The sequence below is a fragment of the Dicentrarchus labrax genome, unplaced genomic scaffold, assembly GCF_905237075.1.
Source record: "Dicentrarchus labrax unplaced genomic scaffold, dlabrax2021, whole genome shotgun sequence".
NCBI classification, from domain to species: domain Eukaryota; kingdom Metazoa; phylum Chordata; class Actinopteri; family Moronidae; genus Dicentrarchus; species Dicentrarchus labrax.
The window spans coordinates 9,376,895-9,397,422 of NW_026136711.1; the positions used below are offsets into that span (position 1 = coordinate 9,376,895).

The window sequence follows — 20,528 nt, forward strand, 5'->3', positions numbered from 1 at the left end:
GAATTTGTCCACGTGCAAATATAGGCGCTCACGTGGAGCGAGGCGTGTTTGGAACAGCTTTGGTTTATGATAGCATCACAAACATCAGACACACGCACAGCTACTCCTGGCTATCCAGATTGACACGCAGCTGTGAAATGCCTTGGGTGAGGGCGTAGGAAAAAGGCACATGGAGCAGCGTGATGCCGGGCTCAAGGAAGCTCATGAGCATTACTATTTAGCCTGTCTGAATGTCATCCTGCCTTACTCATCTTTCACAGCTAAGTTACAAAGCGGGGAGCAAAACGCTGAGCTGTTAATTAATTGGGCTTCGTCAAACACTCGCCGCCCTGTTTCCCTCGCAGTGTGGTTGGACAGGAAACCAGCTCTCTTCCTCTCTCAGCTCAATGTCTTCATCTCTCTAATTAGCTGCTGTGACCTGTGATGGTACTGGGTATGTAATGAAACCACACCCAGGAAACACAGGGGTCCCATCTCCCTGGAGCTCACTGACTCCAGTGGTGACCTTTATGCTAAAAAAACCTATGCAACGACTTTTATACTGTGTAACACAGGACTTTCTACAGCAATATTATTTCAGGTATCAAAAAAGCAGTTGTAACTATTGCTTTGACATTTTATTATTATCCCATTATCCTAAATACTCATTGTAAGCAGACTCTATTGTAAACATCAGCACATTGTCTTCGTGCTGATGTATCTCTGATCATTGACCGGTCTGGTCCTGAGCAGAGAAAATGGACCACTGAGAAAGTGTTCTTGTTAACTGGACGGGGGGAGAGTCAGTAATTAACATTATAAGTAAGATATCAATGAGTGTGGTGTTTTTTTTTCACAAAAGTGCAGATTATTTTCTACACATGATACTTCATTAAGACTGTTGATTCTTCATCTGTGTCTTATTAAGAATATTAATACACACTTCAGGCCTTTCTTTTTTTTTTTTACTACAACCTGTCCACTGTGCAGCACTGTAAATGAACACACAGACGTTCATGCTGGAAGAAAGCATTTCATACCATTGCCTGAAGAAAGAAAAACAGACACAAGGGAGGTTATTACCGCCATTTTATCCATATCTTATCTAAGAATTCTGTGAATTCCTCTTCAGCTCGACGGAAGACAACCTCCTGAAGCAAACCTTTTACGAGGAACTGAATGCACTGTTCTGTTTATTTGACTTTTGAGAGTGATTTCCCCTATAAATAAACTATGACTAAACAACCCAAACACAATGCGAGCAGCAAATGGAAAGGCTGGTTACATACCTTCATGCCTCACATGCTGTATCACATGTTGCAGTCTGGTACGACGTGACGTTTGTACGTGTACTCCTGACGAGCCGCTCAATGAATGTACTATGTGGGGTTTTGCAAAGTTACGATAGCTAATGCTAGGCTATATACTGTAGGCAAGTAATGATGTAGCTGTCATATGTAAATAAAAAAAACAACAACACAAAACGGTACTCCACAAACCAATGGATGACATCATGATAGGTTCACACTTGGCTGTAACGAATAGTTACAGCAGCTCTCTCCTCTGCTCTCTGAGCAGGTCTGAGCTTCACACAGCGCACAGGATTGAACCCCGCAGGGTTGTGTGGAGGTGTGGGGGTGTTCATTTGGGCTTTAGAACTGATTCATTTTTTTAGGGTAATGACGTGATAAAATGAGGTCAGACATTTGAAGCTTTGTTCAACAACCTCAAACTGCGAATGTAAAAAATGTGTATGTAAATGCTCCAATGTCACCAGCTAGCCACCACGTCTTTCTGTGTGCCACTGGGTGCTGGGCAAGTAGTTAACGGTTTTTTAAACACGGTTGTTAGAGCATTTTTACTGGAAACAGCTGCAGGAGCAGTGAGACTGAACCCAAACAGTAAAGTTGGAGGTCACAAAACCAAAACAATGAGCTGAAATATGCTACAATGCTCCGTAAAGTAACTGAGGGCAACTGCAGAGTTCCAACCTCTGTGTTAATCTGAAGAACACATCTTTTATTTCAGCAGTCAAATTAGGTTATGAATTCCATAAATGCATAGCTTTCACTGATAAACTCATCATAAATACACAAATATATGTCATACACACTCATTTATGATACACTGTTGTGTATCAGTTCTAATGTGTTTGAAACACTCTTATGATGTAATATAAACAGATGTAGGTGCAAATGTGAAATTCAAAGGGCCTACCATTCTTCAGAGCTGAGAGTCGTTTAAGGTAATGATGCATGCTAATTAGAAGTTTGCAGTTTGTTTGTCACTTTCTGAGAAGAATAGCTTCTGTTTCAACCAACACTGGCATGTGAAAGCGGGTCAACCTCCAATTAAAGCAGTCGGCACATAGTGAATGTGTCAATGTTTCACTAACGGGCTATTATCACATCTGCCTGTTTTAACAAAGGTATGAAAAACAACTGAATGTGTTAATAGTCTACAGGGGGAAAAGTGCAAACGGCAACAAAAGCAGCTTCAACTCTGTACGAGTCTAAAAAGTCAAATGGTTATTCACTGTTTCGCTGTCCAGCGCCCACACCTGACACACACCAGAAGGCGGCCACATTGCTTTAGAATAAAGTTACTGTATGTCCAAACAATACAGTTGGTGTTGTGACTGCATTTTCAGAGAGGAGTAAATGGCCCCTTCCTCCCGCTCTGAGCGTTGCATAAGCCTACCAGCACACCCTGTCGCTGTATTATTCACTCAAAAAGAAACCTGATTTGACTGTTAATCCTATTAAAGTCACCATAATAACAGCCTATGGCCTTTTACATAACACGACAAATACGATTATGTTCCGTGTTGCATTCCTCCTCTGCCTTTCAGAAAATCCTGTTCCACACTCCAAAAATCAGACCGCTTGACCCAGAAAAACTACATTTAAGGAAAAGGAGTGGAAAAACAATATCAAACTGGTTCATGATAACATTTTCCCACTTATTACGCCAGGCCGTTGACATGTGATTGCATTTTAGACAGCATGCGTCAAAATCTTAGTTAGAGAGAAAACAAAATGTTATGTACAGAGGGTTTATAGATTATAGAGGCTGATCCATTGACGCTAGTAAAAAAAAAAACATAGCCACAGGGCGCTGGGTTAGCTCACCTGGTAGAGCTAGCGCCCTATGTACCAAGGCTGAATCCATGCTGCAGCGGCCATGGGTTTGAACCCGACCTGCAGCCCTGTGTGTCATCTCCTTTCTCTCCCGCCCTTTCCTGTCACTCTTCAGCCGTCACTATTGATAAAAGGCAATAAAAGCCCAAAAACAAAAAACACAGCTACAATACATTTGTCTTTCTTTGTTTTGGTTTTATGGCTGCAGCTTTATTATTTAGTTTCCCTCTAGCCAACGCCTGTTTCCAGCACCACTACGTGCTCAGCAGCAAAGTAAAAAAAAATCCCCTCAAGTTCAGTAATTAACGTGCTGTCAGCTTGTGTGTTTAACCGGTACATAAACAGAAAAGTAAAAACGACAATTAGTTTTAAATGCAGATGATTCAAATCATCGGTTGGGAAGCTTCAGAGTCAGCTCATATTTTGTCAGTCGAATCACTGCACTGTTTTTTTTTAGCTTCGTCATTGGACACAAATCAACAGCCTGGCAGGCTATAACCTTTTAACAAACATGTGACATGTTTCAAAATGACCAAAATACAAAATGTGATGGAAACAGAGAGGGGCGGTGGAAATGGAGGGCAGAGTGACACAGAACAGCACACCGTCCAGCTTGGCTGACAGCCTGTCAGCAGCAGGAGAGAGATTACTGAACTATGACCAGGATACACACATTTCATTGGGTTGACTGTGTGGGAAAGTTCCATTTTCATTCCACATATGATGAGAGTCTTACAGGTAAAAGACTGTAGCAGTTTAGTGTGGGGCGGCTGCTCTACAGGTGGAGCTGTACTGTAACTGGGCGGAGGCTGTGAATAATATATTTCATTCATTATTGTAGATGAATTGTGCCGGCTTCAAGTGCAGACTTGGAAAATCCTGATTTGGGTACAGCCCTACCAAATATATCCCATCCACAATATGGTGCATAAGAACATCATATCGCGATTATTTGGATAGATTTAGCGAAATCTGTGTCTTCGCTGAAGAAAATATATATTTTCAAAATATATTTCAAGACAATATTCCAAAACTTTGTAATATGTCTTAAGACTGAGCATTTGTTAGGGGATGGGGGAAGGGAAAAAAACAAGCAGTAAACGTGTAGACAGTGATGTTGAGTGACTAAACAGACATACATGGGGCAGAGGAGGGTAGGGAGGGCTGATGGGGGGGGGGGGCTGGTGGCGGGCTGATGCGGGCAGAGCGACTCACTTGGCCAGCTTCATCTCTATCTGCTGGCGGATCTCCTGCCGCTCCTGGTCGCTGCGGACAGGGAAGATGTTGCGGTCCTCCAGCTCCTGCTTGCTGGGCCGGTTCCGAAGCTTCACGGCCAGCAGCTCCTTCCTCATCCTGCGCGGGAGGGTCCCTGTCGGTGCGGAGCGCATATTAAGGTCAATAACGACACAGCGGTTTCTGAGCTGCCGAACATGGTGTACCAGCTAAACCCCTACAAATGCTAAGCACCACACAGTGTGCTTTTGTGCTTTCTCATAAGACCTAACGCCTTTTTAATTAAATACTCGTCTACATACTTATTTCAAGATCTTAAAGTATGCACAGAGTGTTCCTATGTAGCTTATTTATATATCGCATTTAATGTTATTTATGTGTAACTCCAGTCAGAAATCAGTGTTTCTTCTTGTTCCTACAGCGTGCTGTTTGAATGCTGTCTGTGCAGAGTTTGACTCTACAAGGATTTTCACATTCATCTGCTGAAAGTGGAAAGTTTCTCTGTGCTCATTGAAAATCTGATTTTAAGGATCTCAATGTGGAAATTATACTTTTGCAGAAAAAACATAACAGACACATATTATGGTTCCAAGCAGACTGTTTGTATACATGTCTTAATACATGACTGGAAGGGATCTTTAACTTTTTGTTACTGATGAACAACTTTAAAACAAAAACAACATAAAACTGAATACACACTACTTAAGTCTTTGTAAAGGAACCTTTGACAGCAGCTCCTGCTACAAATTCTGGTTCTGGACTGAGGTCTGGCCACTGCAGGGCTCTAAAGCTGTTAATTTTAAGCCACTATTGTGCAGCTTTGGCTTATGCGTATATGTTTAGGGTTGGTTTGCTGGAAAATACTGTAAATCTTCACCCAAACTGCAGTTCTCTCATCTAATTTTGCTGCACCCGTGTTACCCTGGACCTTCACAGAGGTTCAATGGCCTCCTTATGTTAATCTGCAAGAAAGCTACAATAGGTGAAGCCCCAGTTGTGTCTCCCATCTCAGCCATGGAAACCTGCAGCTCATTTATTGTGTTGCCAAGTGGGAGGAGCTATTTCAGGCGCATTCATTTTTTCCCATAGACAATGTAAGGTGACTCACAGTTGGAGCTCTTTCATGTCTTGGATCAGAAATTATGCATGAAGCTTTCCCCCATGGAATTGCTAGTACTTAAGATTAACAACTGTGTTAGAAAATATGTGCTTGTGTGATAAAAAGTCAGTGCATTTTGGCCAGAAACATCCAATCACTGAGCCTAGAATTCAGTTACATGTGCATCAGTACATGATCTTCTTTTTTTTGGATTCAATGTAAATAAAGTTATAGATATGTATACACAGTTTAAGGGACACTGTGGCATTTTCTTGTGGGGTAGTTTACATTCAAAATCTCAAAATGAATTGTGAGTATTGTTATTTGCACACTTAAAAGGTATTTTTTATCTCACAAAACACTTGCAAAGCCTGTTTTTTGGACGTTTTGAAACCTTCATTGATTACATTGCCGAACAATCTCCTTCTTCTCCTCTTCACTGGAGCACTACTGCATGCTTTTGGCACATTGGCGCACCAATTCTTAATGAGTGGAAGATTTCTTTAAATGTAACGGTGTTAAACTGCCCTTTTCATTAGATCGACATGGTCAGACTTGGGGGTTAAAAGATTATTTTGTTTACAAAATGTCACTGGTTGATTGTCATCAGCAACTGCTGAGGGGTTTTCAGCCTCAGATATAAGCAGCACCTACTTTAGACTAACTATTTTAAGAGTGTAAAGAATTCAATTTGAGCTCTAGTCCTGTAAACTCATAAGGCATTTATTCGTTTTGTAAATCTACCCTCTTTGCGGTCATCACATGTTCGTATCAGGTCAGGCTCGCGCTGGTGGCGTGCACATCTGTCGCATCCATCATAACTTCACAGTCTACGGCCTTAAATATTTTTACCCCGCAGAGCCACAGACATGTCAGCCGCAGACGGCCGTGCACCAATGACCCACATGAATGGCCAAGAATTAGGCCACCGGAGCAGATGTTGACGGCCGCTGAAACTTAACACCAGCAAGGCTGCTATTCGTCATCGCTGTAAATCCCCCTGTCATGCTCTCACTGTAAACAAATATCAGCAGAGATTACACTGCTTCATTATCCACTGACAGGATGCCCAGATTCTGCTGGCTTTGTACATTAACAGGCAGATAACAGTGCAGCAAATATCGCACCAGCAGACCCACCGGAGATCACAGACTCGTTCCAGCTGTCCTGGTCGCTCAAGTATTCGTCCAGACGCCAGTTCTCTTTGTTCTCGTCAGACTCCTTCTTGCTCTCCGACTCCCCGGCAGGCTCCCTCTCCGTGCTGGACGTGCGGGACAGGCGGCCGTCCAGCCGGCGCTTCAGGGACGAGCGTGCCTCCTTCGTCTGGAAACTGAGATCAAACATCACAAAACAAAGCCTGTCAATGACAACCTTATATTACCATGGCACTGAGAACTCTGACTTTAAATAATCAGACAGTATAACTTGACACCCATGATGTATTTGTTTGCAGTTATAAATGAATGTCTTACAGAACAATACGGAATTTAATTAAAAATATAATAAATAATAAATCTAATAAATGCTATAAGTGAATACAATTTATAGGATCACAATGGTGAGAAAAAGGGACATATTTTATTTGGCATGTCGGCTGTTCTCTGGCATTTGATGTAGCCCTGATTTTAGTTTTAAGTAGCTTCTTTAACATACATGCGTTATGCACAGGTGGGACTGAACAAATGTGAATTACTTGTATTCTATTATGAATTTTTCATGATGGAAAATAGACCTGTAAAACTTCAGAGAATTCACAAATCAAGTCACAGCAAAAATGGCACATTTCTCTCAAAGGTTTGTGTTTTATATCAATTTAAACGGAATTTAAACAGAATTTTCAACCAAGGCATCTGAAAATGGACTGAGGCTCTCAGAACTTGGGACTTGTCACTATATTATGACATTTATTAAACATTTAATCCATTAATGTAAAGTAAGTGTGGAAAGAATAATATCGATAAACAGAACAGTTGGTATCAGCAGTCTGTTTTGGTTCATATTGTCCATATGTATGTCTATATTTTGTGTGTGTGGTATGCACAAATGTTGTTCTTGGAATTGGATTAACATATTCTGTGAACAGGACTTATACCATATCATTTATTGATGGATTTTTTAATCATTTTGTTAAAATAATTTGTATCATATGTCATATATCAAAAGTGATAACACCTACAAAAACTAAAAGCATCTTAATATTTCAAGTAAATGTAGTAAAAATTCTGCATCTGACCTGTCCTGTCTATGTTTGGTGGCCAGGGCGCGGTGCAGTTCCTCAATGATGCAGCTAGGGGGCAGCTGTGGGTGTAGTGCCCCAAGGTGGGGCGACCCAGTAGGTGTGGAGATCCTGCCTCTTAACAGGGAGCCATGGGGGTCTTTGGGAAGTGTGAAGTTCCTGGGTAAGGTAGCTGGGGACTTCTTAACTGGCACTGCAGGGGCACCTGTGGAGGAAAGGCATCAAAGTGAGACACTGCCAGACACCATGGAGGGTCTTTACGTCAGGGTCCTCCTGGTGAACTCACTGTCCAGGCTGCCCAGTCTGGTGAGCAGTTTGACTGGCAGCTTGGGTGGAGGAGAGGTGCTGGTTCGTCTCGGAGGCTGCGCCGCTGTCGCCTCCTGTTTCCCTTCAACGGCCTCCACCTTCCCCATCGACTGCTCGTCACTGGGGTCGCTCAGCGAGGTGCTTTCATCTTCTCCATCTTCACTCTGGCTGGGATCTCCCACTGTCTTTGAGTCTTCAGTCATATCTTGTACTGAAATGAAACATCAGCAATGCAAAGCTTTGGTTCAATTAGGAAGTCTTTGTCTCCACCTAGTGGACGATCAGAGACATGGTGTCTCAAACTAAAGCTACCACCATCATAGCTGCACTGGTAAAAGATATTCATGTCAAAGTTTAGCTTTTTGCAACCAGAATCACCCATTTTATTACTATTTTAGCAATCATTTTATCAGCTCAAATCACAAACAGGAGATAAAATAAAGAGTATCCAATCCTGATTTACACCAATTAAAAGTGGCTGTTTGTTAAAAGGGAAAATCCACCGGTTTATTCATGAAGGATCCCCCGACAACAATATGTCGATAATTATCTTCTTCTCATGGCTGACACTGATAAGACAACCGATAGTTTCACATTTTTGTATTTTAAAAAGAAGTTCACAACCTGTATCACCTGATGGTAAGAAAGGCTGAGATGTAGTGAGCAAACATGGCTGATTTAATATTCCATTGCTCTGACTCTTCAAACGTTCATTTATTATTTCTAGCACATAAAAACTTTACACACATACTTTGGCTTTCATAGAACATACACACTATCAATGGGTTTGCATTAGAATTCAATACAAATTATTATTATTATTATTATTATTAGGGACAGATAATTTATTGGCTGTAATTCAATTATCCAGATAATTCATAAAAATATAAAGTTCCCATTAATAATTTAACTGCCCCAATAATTATGATGCATCCCTAATATGTCCTCTAAAATATGAGCAGTAAAGCATCAGCTGATGTGCTCCACCAGTATCTTCCTATGCATTTATCTGATTTGTTTCTTTTTTACTTTTCTGCTTTACTTCATATTTTACCTATTTTTATTATTTTCCTTTTTTAAATGGGTTCCTTTGATTGTGTTTGGTGTGTGTATATACAATATCTAGTCTACATACTAAAAACTGAATAAATAAAAACATAAAAATTCAATTTAATTTGAAAATTGAAAACAAAACTAGCACTAGATATGGTCGCTGACAGGAAACACAAAAAATAGTCAATTTCTTGTTACTGAAGCTTATGTCAGCGATATAACAACCTAGCTCGAGTGTCAATATGTGGCAGCCCTGCGATACACTGGTGACCCATCCAGGATGTACACCATCAATCACCAAATGTGAGCTGGGATAATCCCCAGCCAGCGGAACGACCGGGAACAGGTTATGTTGAGCGTTTTAGCCAACAGCTGCTTATTTACATATCCACCACCACCTGGCCAATGCAAGTCAAATATTCACCTTTTAGCTCTGTTTCCTGGGGGGAATACCTGGCTCTTTAGCTGCTAAATGCTCCACTATGTTCACCAGTTAGTCTCTAACTTTGCCAATCCCCCATTTGGTGCTGGGCAGGTAGCGTACAGTGGGTTTATCAGAGCATCTGCCTGTTACAGCTGGAAACAAGGTTGGTGAGAGCTGTGAGACTGAACCAAAGCAGTAAAGTTGTGGGCCATATAACCAAAACATTGAGCTCAAAGGTGCTAAAATAATCCATAAAGCTGAGAGAAACTACAGAGTCACATGATAATTCTTTAGCAGCTTTAACCCTAAAACATAAAATAAAATCAAGAAGTGCTGTGTCTTTTTATACTTGTCTACTTTCTGGATGTTTCTCAGACAACAGAACTGCACTCTACCTGTCGAGGCTTCTAAATCGCTGCCCAGGTCTTCACTGGTGCTGGCCAGAGGTGCCACGGGCTCCTCGTCTCTGTCCTCGCCGTCGGAGTGAGTCGGGGTGTCCGGATCTTCACCGTTACCCCCACAAGCAAGATCTGACTCTGCATACAGTGGAAGAGGACAGGAGTGAGTCTGAACTTCTGCATCATGTGGCTAAACAAGTGAACCGAGATCAGCCTGGAGTGTGTGTGTGTGTGTGTGTGTGTGTGTGTGTGTGTGTGTGTGTGTGTGTGTGTGTGTTCTGTCATTTTGCACCTGTCTCCGTCTCCCCGGGGTTCCTCCTGACGAGGTCATCTCTCTTCTGTCGTACAGCTGCCTTCTTCTCCGCCGCTAAACAACACAAACATTTATGAGACTGGTCCAACGCAAAATGAAAACATGCAAAGCAGCCTGGGTCGATCTGCGAACGCCAATACGCGTTTACCGCCACCGATGGAAGCACGGGTCTTAACGTGACACTCACTTGCCGAGGGCTTCAGCTTCTCGTTTTTCTTTTTCCTCCATTTCCAGGGCTTGAAGATGCGCCCCAGGCTGGCCAGCTTGCTGTTGCGGCGGACGGGAGGCGTACGAACCCCTGAGACCAGGCAACCCGAGTGCAGCACCCTCTGCTGGTCCATCACATCTACAGCACAAAACGAAACAGAGAGCTGCCTTAAAAGAGGCTACAGGCACCCAAATCCATCCCTGTGACATCAGTCGGCGCTCCGGCACGGCGAAGACTGAAGGAAGTTCCCAAATCACTTCTAACGCAAGTGGCTGAATACTACTAACACCACGTCGTCATGTGAGAGCAGCAAATGTGGGTCACCCGCTGTAAATGCCTTATTGATTCCAGTCTAATTTCTGAGGAGAAGCGAGCGGTGGGGAGAAAACAGAGAATCACATTGTTTGTGTGTGACTCACATGGTTTCAGGGCAGCCAGACCTTCCTGGCCCCAAACACACTGACAATAGCAGGCTTTTAAAAGACCTCTTAAAAGACACACAGAGAATAAATAAAATCAGCTTCAGCACAACTGCCTTTTCTAAGGTCAATGCAGACATCTGCAGCCTGCAATCCCCACTGAGATTACACTATTTTAGGTTGCGTACTTGATGTACTTGAAGTACACAGCAATCTACAGCACAATTTGACATAATACAGTGGTGACAGAATTATACAAATCTCATATGCTGCTACTGACATACTGGTATTTTTCAGAGCATCCTGCTGCCTCCATTGTTTATTTTTGTTGTCTTTGCTTGTTCTTTATTGGTCATTATTTCTGGGTACTGACAAATAAAATCCTTTACACACACAAAGTTTTCTATTATCTACACATGTTCTGTGTGTGTGTTGGAACTAATAGTACATTTATCTAGGGCTCCGACTAACACTTTTCTTCATTATCGATAATTCTGCTGATTCTTTTCTTCATTTATTGAATTCTTTGTTCTTTAAAATGTCAGATAACAATGAAAAATGCCCACGTTTGAATTGAATTTTGAAATATCCTGAACCCACATGGTACCAAAGAATTTTCTGGAATTGTTTATAGGCTGACTAACTGATTAATCAGCTAATCGTTCCAGCTCTACATTAACCAATTGACAGATAAATGATCAGCAGTTGTTACAATACATTTATTGTAAAAGTAAAAAAAGAAAGAAAACACACTAAACTTCAGAAGCGTATTGCATTCACTTGAAGAAAAAAAAAAACTCAGTAATTTATTTCATTTGAATAATTTTTTCTGACTAATTTTTTTTCCCTGTTTTTCGGAGTAATTCTTTTTCTGAATTATCGAGATACTTTGAACTCCCGCGAGAACCTCCAACCTGCAAGTGACTCCCATGGAACTATGGTGACTCCTGCCCGCACATACATGCCCCATCTTCAACTATCTACCGTACCGGGTCAATTTTGAGAGTCGACAAACTAATGATAATACCATCTATATGACTTAAAGACAGGACTATCTCCCAGTGTCTGAAACCCAGATCAAAGTAAAACTTGACTGAACTAAACAAGCCGGTTATGTTTGTTTCCGTTAAATCAAGCTCTCAATAAAGGAATTAATGCGTCTATTGTTTCAAATGCTCTCTAAACTCAGAAAAAAAAATGTGTCAGAAAAACAGAAAAAAACCCAAATTACTCTGAAAAACAGAAAAAAAATTACTCTGAAAAACAGAAAGAAAATTACTCAGAAAAACAAACCAAAAAAGAAATTACTCAGAAAAACAAACTAAAAAAAAAAAAAAATCAAGTTAATGCAATACGCTTCCGTACTAAACAGTGTGGTTCCATCAGGTTTACTGCTTTCTCACTGTGTAAACAACATTTTGGGCAATAACTGATGTTTTTGGCCACTGGGGGGCAGCAGAAACAAGCTGTGAATACAACATTGACACATCATCATCTTTAAAGCAGACAGTGGGAGACTGAGCCTAAGCTGCAGATCCAGCTGATAGTTCTCTGTAGATTCCTCACTACCAGAGACTCCTCTCACACTGTCATTTGCTACATTGTTATTATAAATACATACAAACATTGTCTGATTCGAGCAGGTTTGCTGCTTTTCTCTCTGTTATAACTTCGTAAACTGAGTACCTATTGGGTTTTAGAGTGCTGGTCAGACAAACATGAAATCTGAAGATGACCCTGTGGTCTCTGGGAATGTCCTTACTGTAACTGATGTATTAATCGTTGAATCAAAACAACAACCAACAGATGAACTTTGTTGGTACTGTGTGTGTTTCAATTTGACAGAAAGCTTCAACAATAACTCACAGCAGGTGTCTGCAATAAGAGCTACAACCAACGATTATTTTCATTGTTGAATATTTTCTTGATTCATCGATTGACCATTTTGTCAGTAACATTTTAAGAGAATCGAACATCGTAGTTTCCCAAAGCTGAAGGTGACATATTCAAAAAATGTTACATAAAACTCAAAGATATCCAGTTTACGATCACACAAGACAGAACCAGAGAACCTTTGACATTGTTGCTTGAAACATGACTCGACTAATCGCGTGCTAGAGCTGCAACGATTAGCTGATTAATCGATAAGTCAGCTAATAAATTAAACAACAACTATTTTGATAACTGATTCATCATTTTGAGTCATTTTTTAAGACAAAATTAGGAATGAACAGTAATTATCGGGGACAATAAATTATTATCGGCTGAAAAATGTTCCATAACATTTCATGGACCAAACAAATAATTGATTAATCACAAAAACTATGGACAGATTAATCAATATGGAAAATAATCCCTAGTTGCAGCCTTACTGCGTGCAGAAGCTTTGATTTCTTAAAGACTGTCTGGCTATCCCTCTGAGCTGGTAGTCCGACTACTCAAAGCGCTCTTAAGTCTGCGGGGCTAAGCTGCAGAGGAGAGGCATCACGATGACAGACAGACAGGCAGAAGAACCACAGAGGCCGACTGAGCCGACTTCTTCTGCATCGAGTGGCAGAGAGCGAGAGAGAGAGAGAGAGAGAGAGAGAGAGAGAGAGAGAGAGAGAGAGAGAGAGAGAGATTCCTTGGAGAAAGGACAGAAATAGGCACTCCCACACAGTCTGGCTCCGACAACAAGCTGACACCTCAGGGAGCCTACAGCTGAGCCGTGGGCTGCGCAGCGATCGCTCTGTGAACACTTTCATTTTCAGTCAGCAGGGTCTAAATCCACAACATCTGCTTGTTTATATCCCTTAAGAAGCTAATTGCATACACTTATTATTACCTGCCCCAGTCACATGATAAGAAGACAAAAAGTGTACTGTGACCTTATACTGGGACGCTCCACCGGTGAGGATGGATTTGGCAGGGATTTGACGGCGATGGTGCCGGCATGTGGAAGGTGGCCAACTTAACAGCAACACATTCGCAATGTGACATTAAAAACAAGGTCAAAATCTAACTGACATTGGAAAAATGTTGTCCAGTTGTGCAAAAGTGATGCAGGTAGCAGCCAGGGATGTCAATATCAAGCAGGTGCTATATTTACACTGGCTTCCAGCGCAGATGCAGGCCAGCAACTATTCAACATCAAAATGTTCACAAAGAGGCTTTTCATTACGGCTGCAACTAACTTATTTTCATTATCAATGAATCTGACAATTGTTTTTCTTAATAATCAATTCATTGTTTGGTCTATAAAATGTCAGAAAACAGTAAAAAAAAAATGATCCCAAAGTGATGTCTTTAAAAGTCATTTTTTGTCCAACCAACAGTCTAAAACCCAAAAATGTTCAATTTACTAGCACATACGATAAAGAAGAGCAGCAAATCCACACACTAAAGGAGTAAAAACCAGACAATTTTGGCCATTTTTGCTCCAGCAATCTAGAGACTCTGATCCAGCTGTTCCATCTGCAGGCGCCTCATTTTTTCACTGTGTTTACAAATGCAACTGAATAGACCCGTGACTGATGCACAAGAGATGCAAACATACAGACACGGCTAACAGCACAAGGCCAATATCTGAGCTCACTGATCCGTGAACAGTGGTGCATTGGCGCTTTGGCTTTCACCGACACCCAAAGCTTCTTGACCGCCAACAATGAGAAGCGGGTCAGCTGCCCAAGCCATGTGTGGCTGCATAGGATGCGGTGAGGAATTCAGGTCAAGCCTGTAGTAACTGTAGCAGCACGCCCAGGGTCAGGCTGCCGTTGCCATGGTTACCACGCTGGATGCTGCAGAAAAGGCCCTCGGAGGCAGAGAATCACCACGGCATGAGGAATAGGGAGTTGCTGGGTGGATGGGAAGGCTGTTGCCACACAGAGAGAACGGAGAGCCGCAGCCAATCACGGCCGAGCATGTAAAGATGCATAATGTAAGGCGGGGGGGGGCGGCTGTATTTTTAATTTGCAAGTTATGTTGAAATATTTATTCGCGGATGTGTAATGGGTTTGAGTGAACACTTAAATGTTTCTTTCTGCCAATGCAGGGAGAATCATGTGTTCAAGCAGGAAGAGCCAGACAGTGTACAGTGTACTGTAACCTAAAGCAAAGGTCCAATACTGCACATAATGAGCCAGCTGAGGATGTCAAACACAGAGCACCTTCATCACTCATTTCCTATAACCTGCCATGAGATTACTGCTCCTGAATGACACGAGAACAAGTTTATATCACAAGGGAAAAGTCCTGTTTTAAGGACATGATGAATGTCCATGATCAAAGTCCCCACGGTAACATTACAGTTCATCACAGTGACATCACGGCTAAAAGAGAGACATCTTCACTACAAACTCTACTGAACACCACCAGTCACTGTGGGAATATTACAGTGATATCATATAGGTGGAAATAGCAGCACTTAGTACACACGGCCCTAAAGGCAGAGCCTGCCAGTCCCAGCAGGCACATTACATCTGCAGCACTGTGTTAGGGGCAAACACATCGCCGCAAATGGACAATAAATCAGCTACTATTGAGCCGAAGGCTAAAGTTTCAGAATAACACTCACATATCTCACTCTCTCACACACACACACACACACACACACATCGCTATCAGTCGGTACTCACATCATATGTTCCCCAAAGAGCCGACGGGCTCACGCTGACCGCCGGAGACTTTGGGAAATAAAAAGACGGATGAAGACACTCTGTGGGACGATACCGAGCTCAGAAACCAATCAAATACAAGTTTATGGGCGACGGGAGCGACCGGAGTGAGCGGAGAGCGGGGAACATCTGCGGCTAGCTGCTAGTGTTGATGTGCCATGTGGACCCCGCCCCTCCGGACGGCAGGAGGAGGGCAAACAAACTGGCACACACTCATCCTCCACTGCAAAGTAGTAGTAGTACAGTGGCGCACGCCCACACACACACACACACACACACACACACACACACACGGGGATAATGGGTGAGGTAATATTTTGTATAAATATAAATGATATGTTTTTGGTTGATGTTGATCAAGTAAAGGTCCCTTCCTGTTGGATTTGAGGTTGATTGTAATTTCTGAGGCTGTAGTTTGTGCTGAATAGTACCTCACAGAGCTGTTAATGTTCATTCTACCATCACTGATATAAAATGGGGTGGGCAAAATGTTAAAGACAGCTCTCAGTGTAATGCAGCACAGTTTAAAGGACCAGTGTGTATGATTTGGTGGTTGGCTATCGAGAGCTGAAGTTGCAGACTGCAACCATTTGAGTTACTTTTTGAATATGTAGGACAAACCTTGGAGGTTGCAAAAAAACGCTTGGCCCGGCGTGTTGGTTTGTCCTTGGTAAAAAGGGGTTTTAAAACCCTCATTGTAAAGTAACAAAAATACAACAATTCTCAACATGAATTTACACATTTTATCGAACCAGCTCTCCAAAACCCAAACATATGCAATCTACATCACATGAGACAAAGAAGAGCAAATATACACACTTGAGAGGTTGATGATAATCAATGTCTGGCATACTTTCTTGAAAAATGCCTTTCTTTGTTGATTTCCTATTCATTAATCAGCTAACTGTTTTAGCAGTGCAACAACAACCTACAGCCTCCAAAATGATCCTCAAGTTGAATAAACCCGTCTGTATTGGACTGCATTAGCTTTAGCTATACCTAATAAACTGGCAGCTGAGTGTAAATGTGAATACCTGCAAATTAACATCAGCTGAAGAGATAAGAAAAGTATTTTTCATATAGAACATTTTCTTAAGCTCCTTATCAAAAACCGGTTTAAAACACAGCACATGTGAATGTATTCAAGTCTACTGGGTGCTAGTTAATAAATAAATAATGTCAGCTGTGTAGAAGGAAGAGAAATATAGGGCATGTGTCCTCTTCAAGCACTTATTCACATGATTCCTCCCAAAGATCAAACTGGGCCCAGCCTTCCAGAAACTGAAGCCTTCACAGAGGTACATATGGCTTTGTAGATCAGCATTATAGACAGATAATGTTATTGGGGCCAATATAAGCTTATTCCAGATATGTCGGCATCTGCGTATATAGTTTGTCCACCAGAGAGCACTGGCAAGTGAATTTCTCAGTACATAAAGTCATAATTCTTTAATAATTGATTTTAAGGTATCTTCATCAGCAGATATTTGCTTTTTATACTTCCTCAGAGTTAATAGAATTCACCCTGAGGGGGGATAGGAATGTATGTACCAAGTTTAATGGCAATCCATCCAATACCAACCTCATGGTTGTGCTAGAGAGGAAGTCAGGGGATGTGGTTAAAAACATCACAGCAATTTAACAGAAAAAAAATCCGGCTCTACGTACGGTCAGAGGATTATACACAAAACATACTTCTTTTTAAAACGTACACTTATTTCCCCCCTCTACTTGCGTACACTCCATCGCCACAGGGCACAAATTATTAATTATTCAGACAACATTACTTGGTGTGTAAACATAGCCCTTTGTGGTTTCAGATCGATATTCTAGAAGGCCACTCATACATTGACAGCAGGAAGGGCCGAACTCCATCAGAGATGATAAAAGTCAGTGGCTGGATTTCTCCTCGGGGACACGCAAGCAGTAAGCAAAGAATATAAACAACGGTGTGGGCTACTCGGTGAACATGAATCTCATTCAATATTTACAAGACTTCATTTAATATGGCCGAAGACGGAGGGCGTGCCAGGAGGGTGTGCGCACAAATTGTGATCAGTTAATAAAAAGCTGACAGATGACCTCAAGCTTGCCAACTCGAAGATGATGAAATCTGTAGCGACTGCAGTAATGCAACGTTCACATAATATGAGCAGGCAGTGCCTCAGTAGGTAGAGCCAGACAGGCACAGTGTTTGGCATTCACATTAACTAACAAGACCATTTTCTTGGCAAACACTTTTTATATCAAACACAGCTGTAATTGGTGACATTAATGATGTCTGCATCCCCGTTAGCTTGTGTCAGAGCCTGCTTTTGTGCATGCAGGCTCATTGGCATGGACACTAATCCGAATGACTCTGGTACTGAGTCATTAATGTTGTTAGTTACACCTCTGCTTTCATATTGTGTTCACGTCACACCTAACATAGACCATAATTCTGAGCGGCTGAGTGAGAGTTGTTCACACCAGCCTCCTAATCAATCCCTCCAGGAAGTTACGATTTTGTGACCGCAACAATTAAAGCGGCTTCAACCAATCCCTGTGAATTCCGCACCAACTTGCAAGTTTGTCCCGTCACCACAACTTTTACCCAAATCTGACCAATTACTTGAGTTTGCTGTGCAAGTTTTTGTTTTTGTTGTGAAATCGCAGACCATGCAAACGTGTGCCGTGAACGTCTCACATTCATCCTCTCATTGGAACACGGTCAAGGTGCCTTACATTTTTAATCCACTATACAAATTAATCCCAACTATTTTTCCAGTCTCTTGCAATTTCATTGCAGAAAAATGCCAAATAAGAAATTCATTAGAAAGCAGGCATTTGAGTCTGCGACAATCCCCCTGGAAGGACTGCCTAGTTGTTGTAAAAACCAACAACTACAGAGGTGTCATCAAACTGTAAAGCGAACATCTCTGGCAGTAAAATCCAATTTACACTAAAAGAATCAGTTCAGCTAATGTAACACAATCTATACACTGTTTGTTTGAATCAAGAACCACTACAAATATGTAACACAACAAAAGAAGCTGATTTACACAAATGAAATCATATGACTATAATGCCAGCAGTGGGTATAACATCTTTAAATTGCTTCTTTTGTCCCAACCAACAGTCGAGAACCATAAATGACGACGAAAGGCAACAAATCCTTCCCATCCCATTTAGGAAGCTAAAACCAGGAAATGTTTGACATTTTTGCTTAAAAAATGACTAAAATTGACTATATGGTGGAAAATGTTAACACTTGATTGTGTGATTTCGCCTCATGTAGCAGACCAGCTACCTAGCTCAGGAATGCTTTGTGCAGTTTTTTATGCATAATCTGAAATTACATGTACAATTACAAAGAAACTAAGACAGAATTTTGCAACAACTCATTTGATTAGCTCAGGCGGTTGAAGCATCATTTATTTAAGTGTTTTGCAGTCACAAGGGAGATGACAGAAAATGGAGAAAACACGCTCTACATCAGCAGTATAATAGCTCAAACCTGCAGTTATAGAGTCCATTTGTGGAACGATTTGCACCAAAGCACTTTACAATTGATTGCAAACCTCAGCCGCAAAGCTGTCACTTTCTAAGTGATGGTGGAGAGAGCCTCTTTGTTTCTAGGACTTGCCACAAAGTAACTGAATCAGAGGACAGTTATGGATAGCCGGACGTAATGTTCAGAATTGACAAAAGATGGTTCATTAATGTTGGACATATTAGAGCTCAGTAGTTCTGCAATGGTGGTTTAAACTGCAGTCCTACGCATTAAGTATAAGAACGATGAGGTACTGCAAATGTACAGCTTATGTAAAATCTATTAAGCACCCTTAAAGAAAAGCACTCTCTGTAGTTATAACATTATGAGATACTGAGCATATAGAATTTGAAACTGGCACACACATCATTACGTTTATGCTTAACAATCAAATTTCTCTTTCAAAGAATGACCACGGAAGCATAAAGTCATATTTAAAGCTCAAGAATAAGAGAATAAGCAACCCTGGGTCCACCATAAACCTCATCAATTCCCAAAAAACTCACTGTCTTCTCTTTACGTTCTCTTGTTAACACACACACACTAATTGTTGTTCTATATAGTTCTGCCTGCTTGCAAGACATTTCTTCTGTTTCATCTTGTTGAGGCCAAGTTACTGTCTGTTTAGATCGGCATTCACTTACTTGCTTGTCATCCCTGCTTGTTAGCCTTTTGCTGCCACATCATATTGTGATCCATGCCGCTTTACTGTCTGCGATGTCAAATTCATTTTCCATGTTGGTATGATGTTATTGCTTTGATTGTCTTTCTGTTTTTTTACAAGCTGTCCTGGGAGGAGAGCTGAACCCAAGAAAGCTGGATAATGGTGGCACACAACTACAGGCATCGATGATCTAAAATAAATGCATTATAGATATAATATTATAGCAAATGTTTCCAACAAAGATCATAAATGTCATAAACTGACTTTTTATCCAGTTCTAAGCCACATTATTACGTTTTAGATCTAACTATATATTTTAACCAGATGACGGATTTTAGTCTAGATCTTAAAGAACCAGCGTGTAAGATTTAGTGGTATCTAGTGGTAGTGATAGATTGCAACTAACTGATCAACACTTGTGTCTGTATTTGATGACCGGGGAATGAGACTGGGCTGTGAAGTGTGTAGGAGAGAGAAACTACAGTAGTTGTTCTGTTCTAGGCTACTGTAGAAACATGGCAGTTAAATGTGGTGGAATCCATGGAAACTGCCCCAAGGCATCATATTTAAGTAACAAAGCGCAATAATTCCTATATTCAAGTGATTATACACTAATGAAAACCTATGAATATTATATTCTATTTCTGCCAATAGATCCTCCTCAATGTTACACACTGGACCTTTAAGTTATCAGAGAAACAAGCTGAGCTAACATTAGCAGCAGCTCGGCTGGTAGCCCCTCCGGGACATTCTTTGAAGTCTCGGAGAAACACTGACTTTTAAGGTGGAACTCAGTGTTTTTACTGGTTTTGATCAGCGGGTCCCTTTGTTGTGGAGAGGAGGAGACCTCTGCAGATAATTTAGCTTTCAAT

The 20,528-nt window shown here is 41.3% G+C and overlaps 1 protein-coding gene across 2 annotated transcripts in view; it reads right to left on the minus strand.

Annotated features, from left to right (window-relative positions):
• phactr3b (phosphatase and actin regulator 3b) overlaps positions 1-20,528 on the minus strand; it is a 52,562-nt gene that overhangs the window by 21,427 nt on the left and 10,607 nt on the right. Inside the window, exons 1-8 of one of the 2 annotated variants that reach the window (XM_051415467.1) lie at positions 15,422-15,641; positions 10,369-10,527; positions 10,161-10,235; positions 9,866-10,006; positions 7,974-8,204; positions 7,685-7,892; positions 6,591-6,781; positions 4,335-4,488 (exon numbers count right to left, since the gene is read on the minus strand). In XM_051415467.1, the coding sequence (XP_051271427.1) occupies positions 4,335-4,488; positions 6,591-6,781; positions 7,685-7,892; positions 7,974-8,204; positions 9,866-10,006; positions 10,161-10,235; positions 10,369-10,522 (1,154 nt within the window). In that variant the 5' untranslated portion in view covers positions 10,523-10,527; positions 15,422-15,641. Of the gene's footprint in view, positions 1-4,334; positions 4,489-6,590; positions 6,782-7,684; positions 7,893-7,973; positions 8,205-9,865; positions 10,007-10,160; positions 10,236-10,368; positions 10,528-15,421; positions 15,642-20,528 lie in introns of those variants that run through there. The other variant, XM_051415465.1, reaches the window with a different exon arrangement.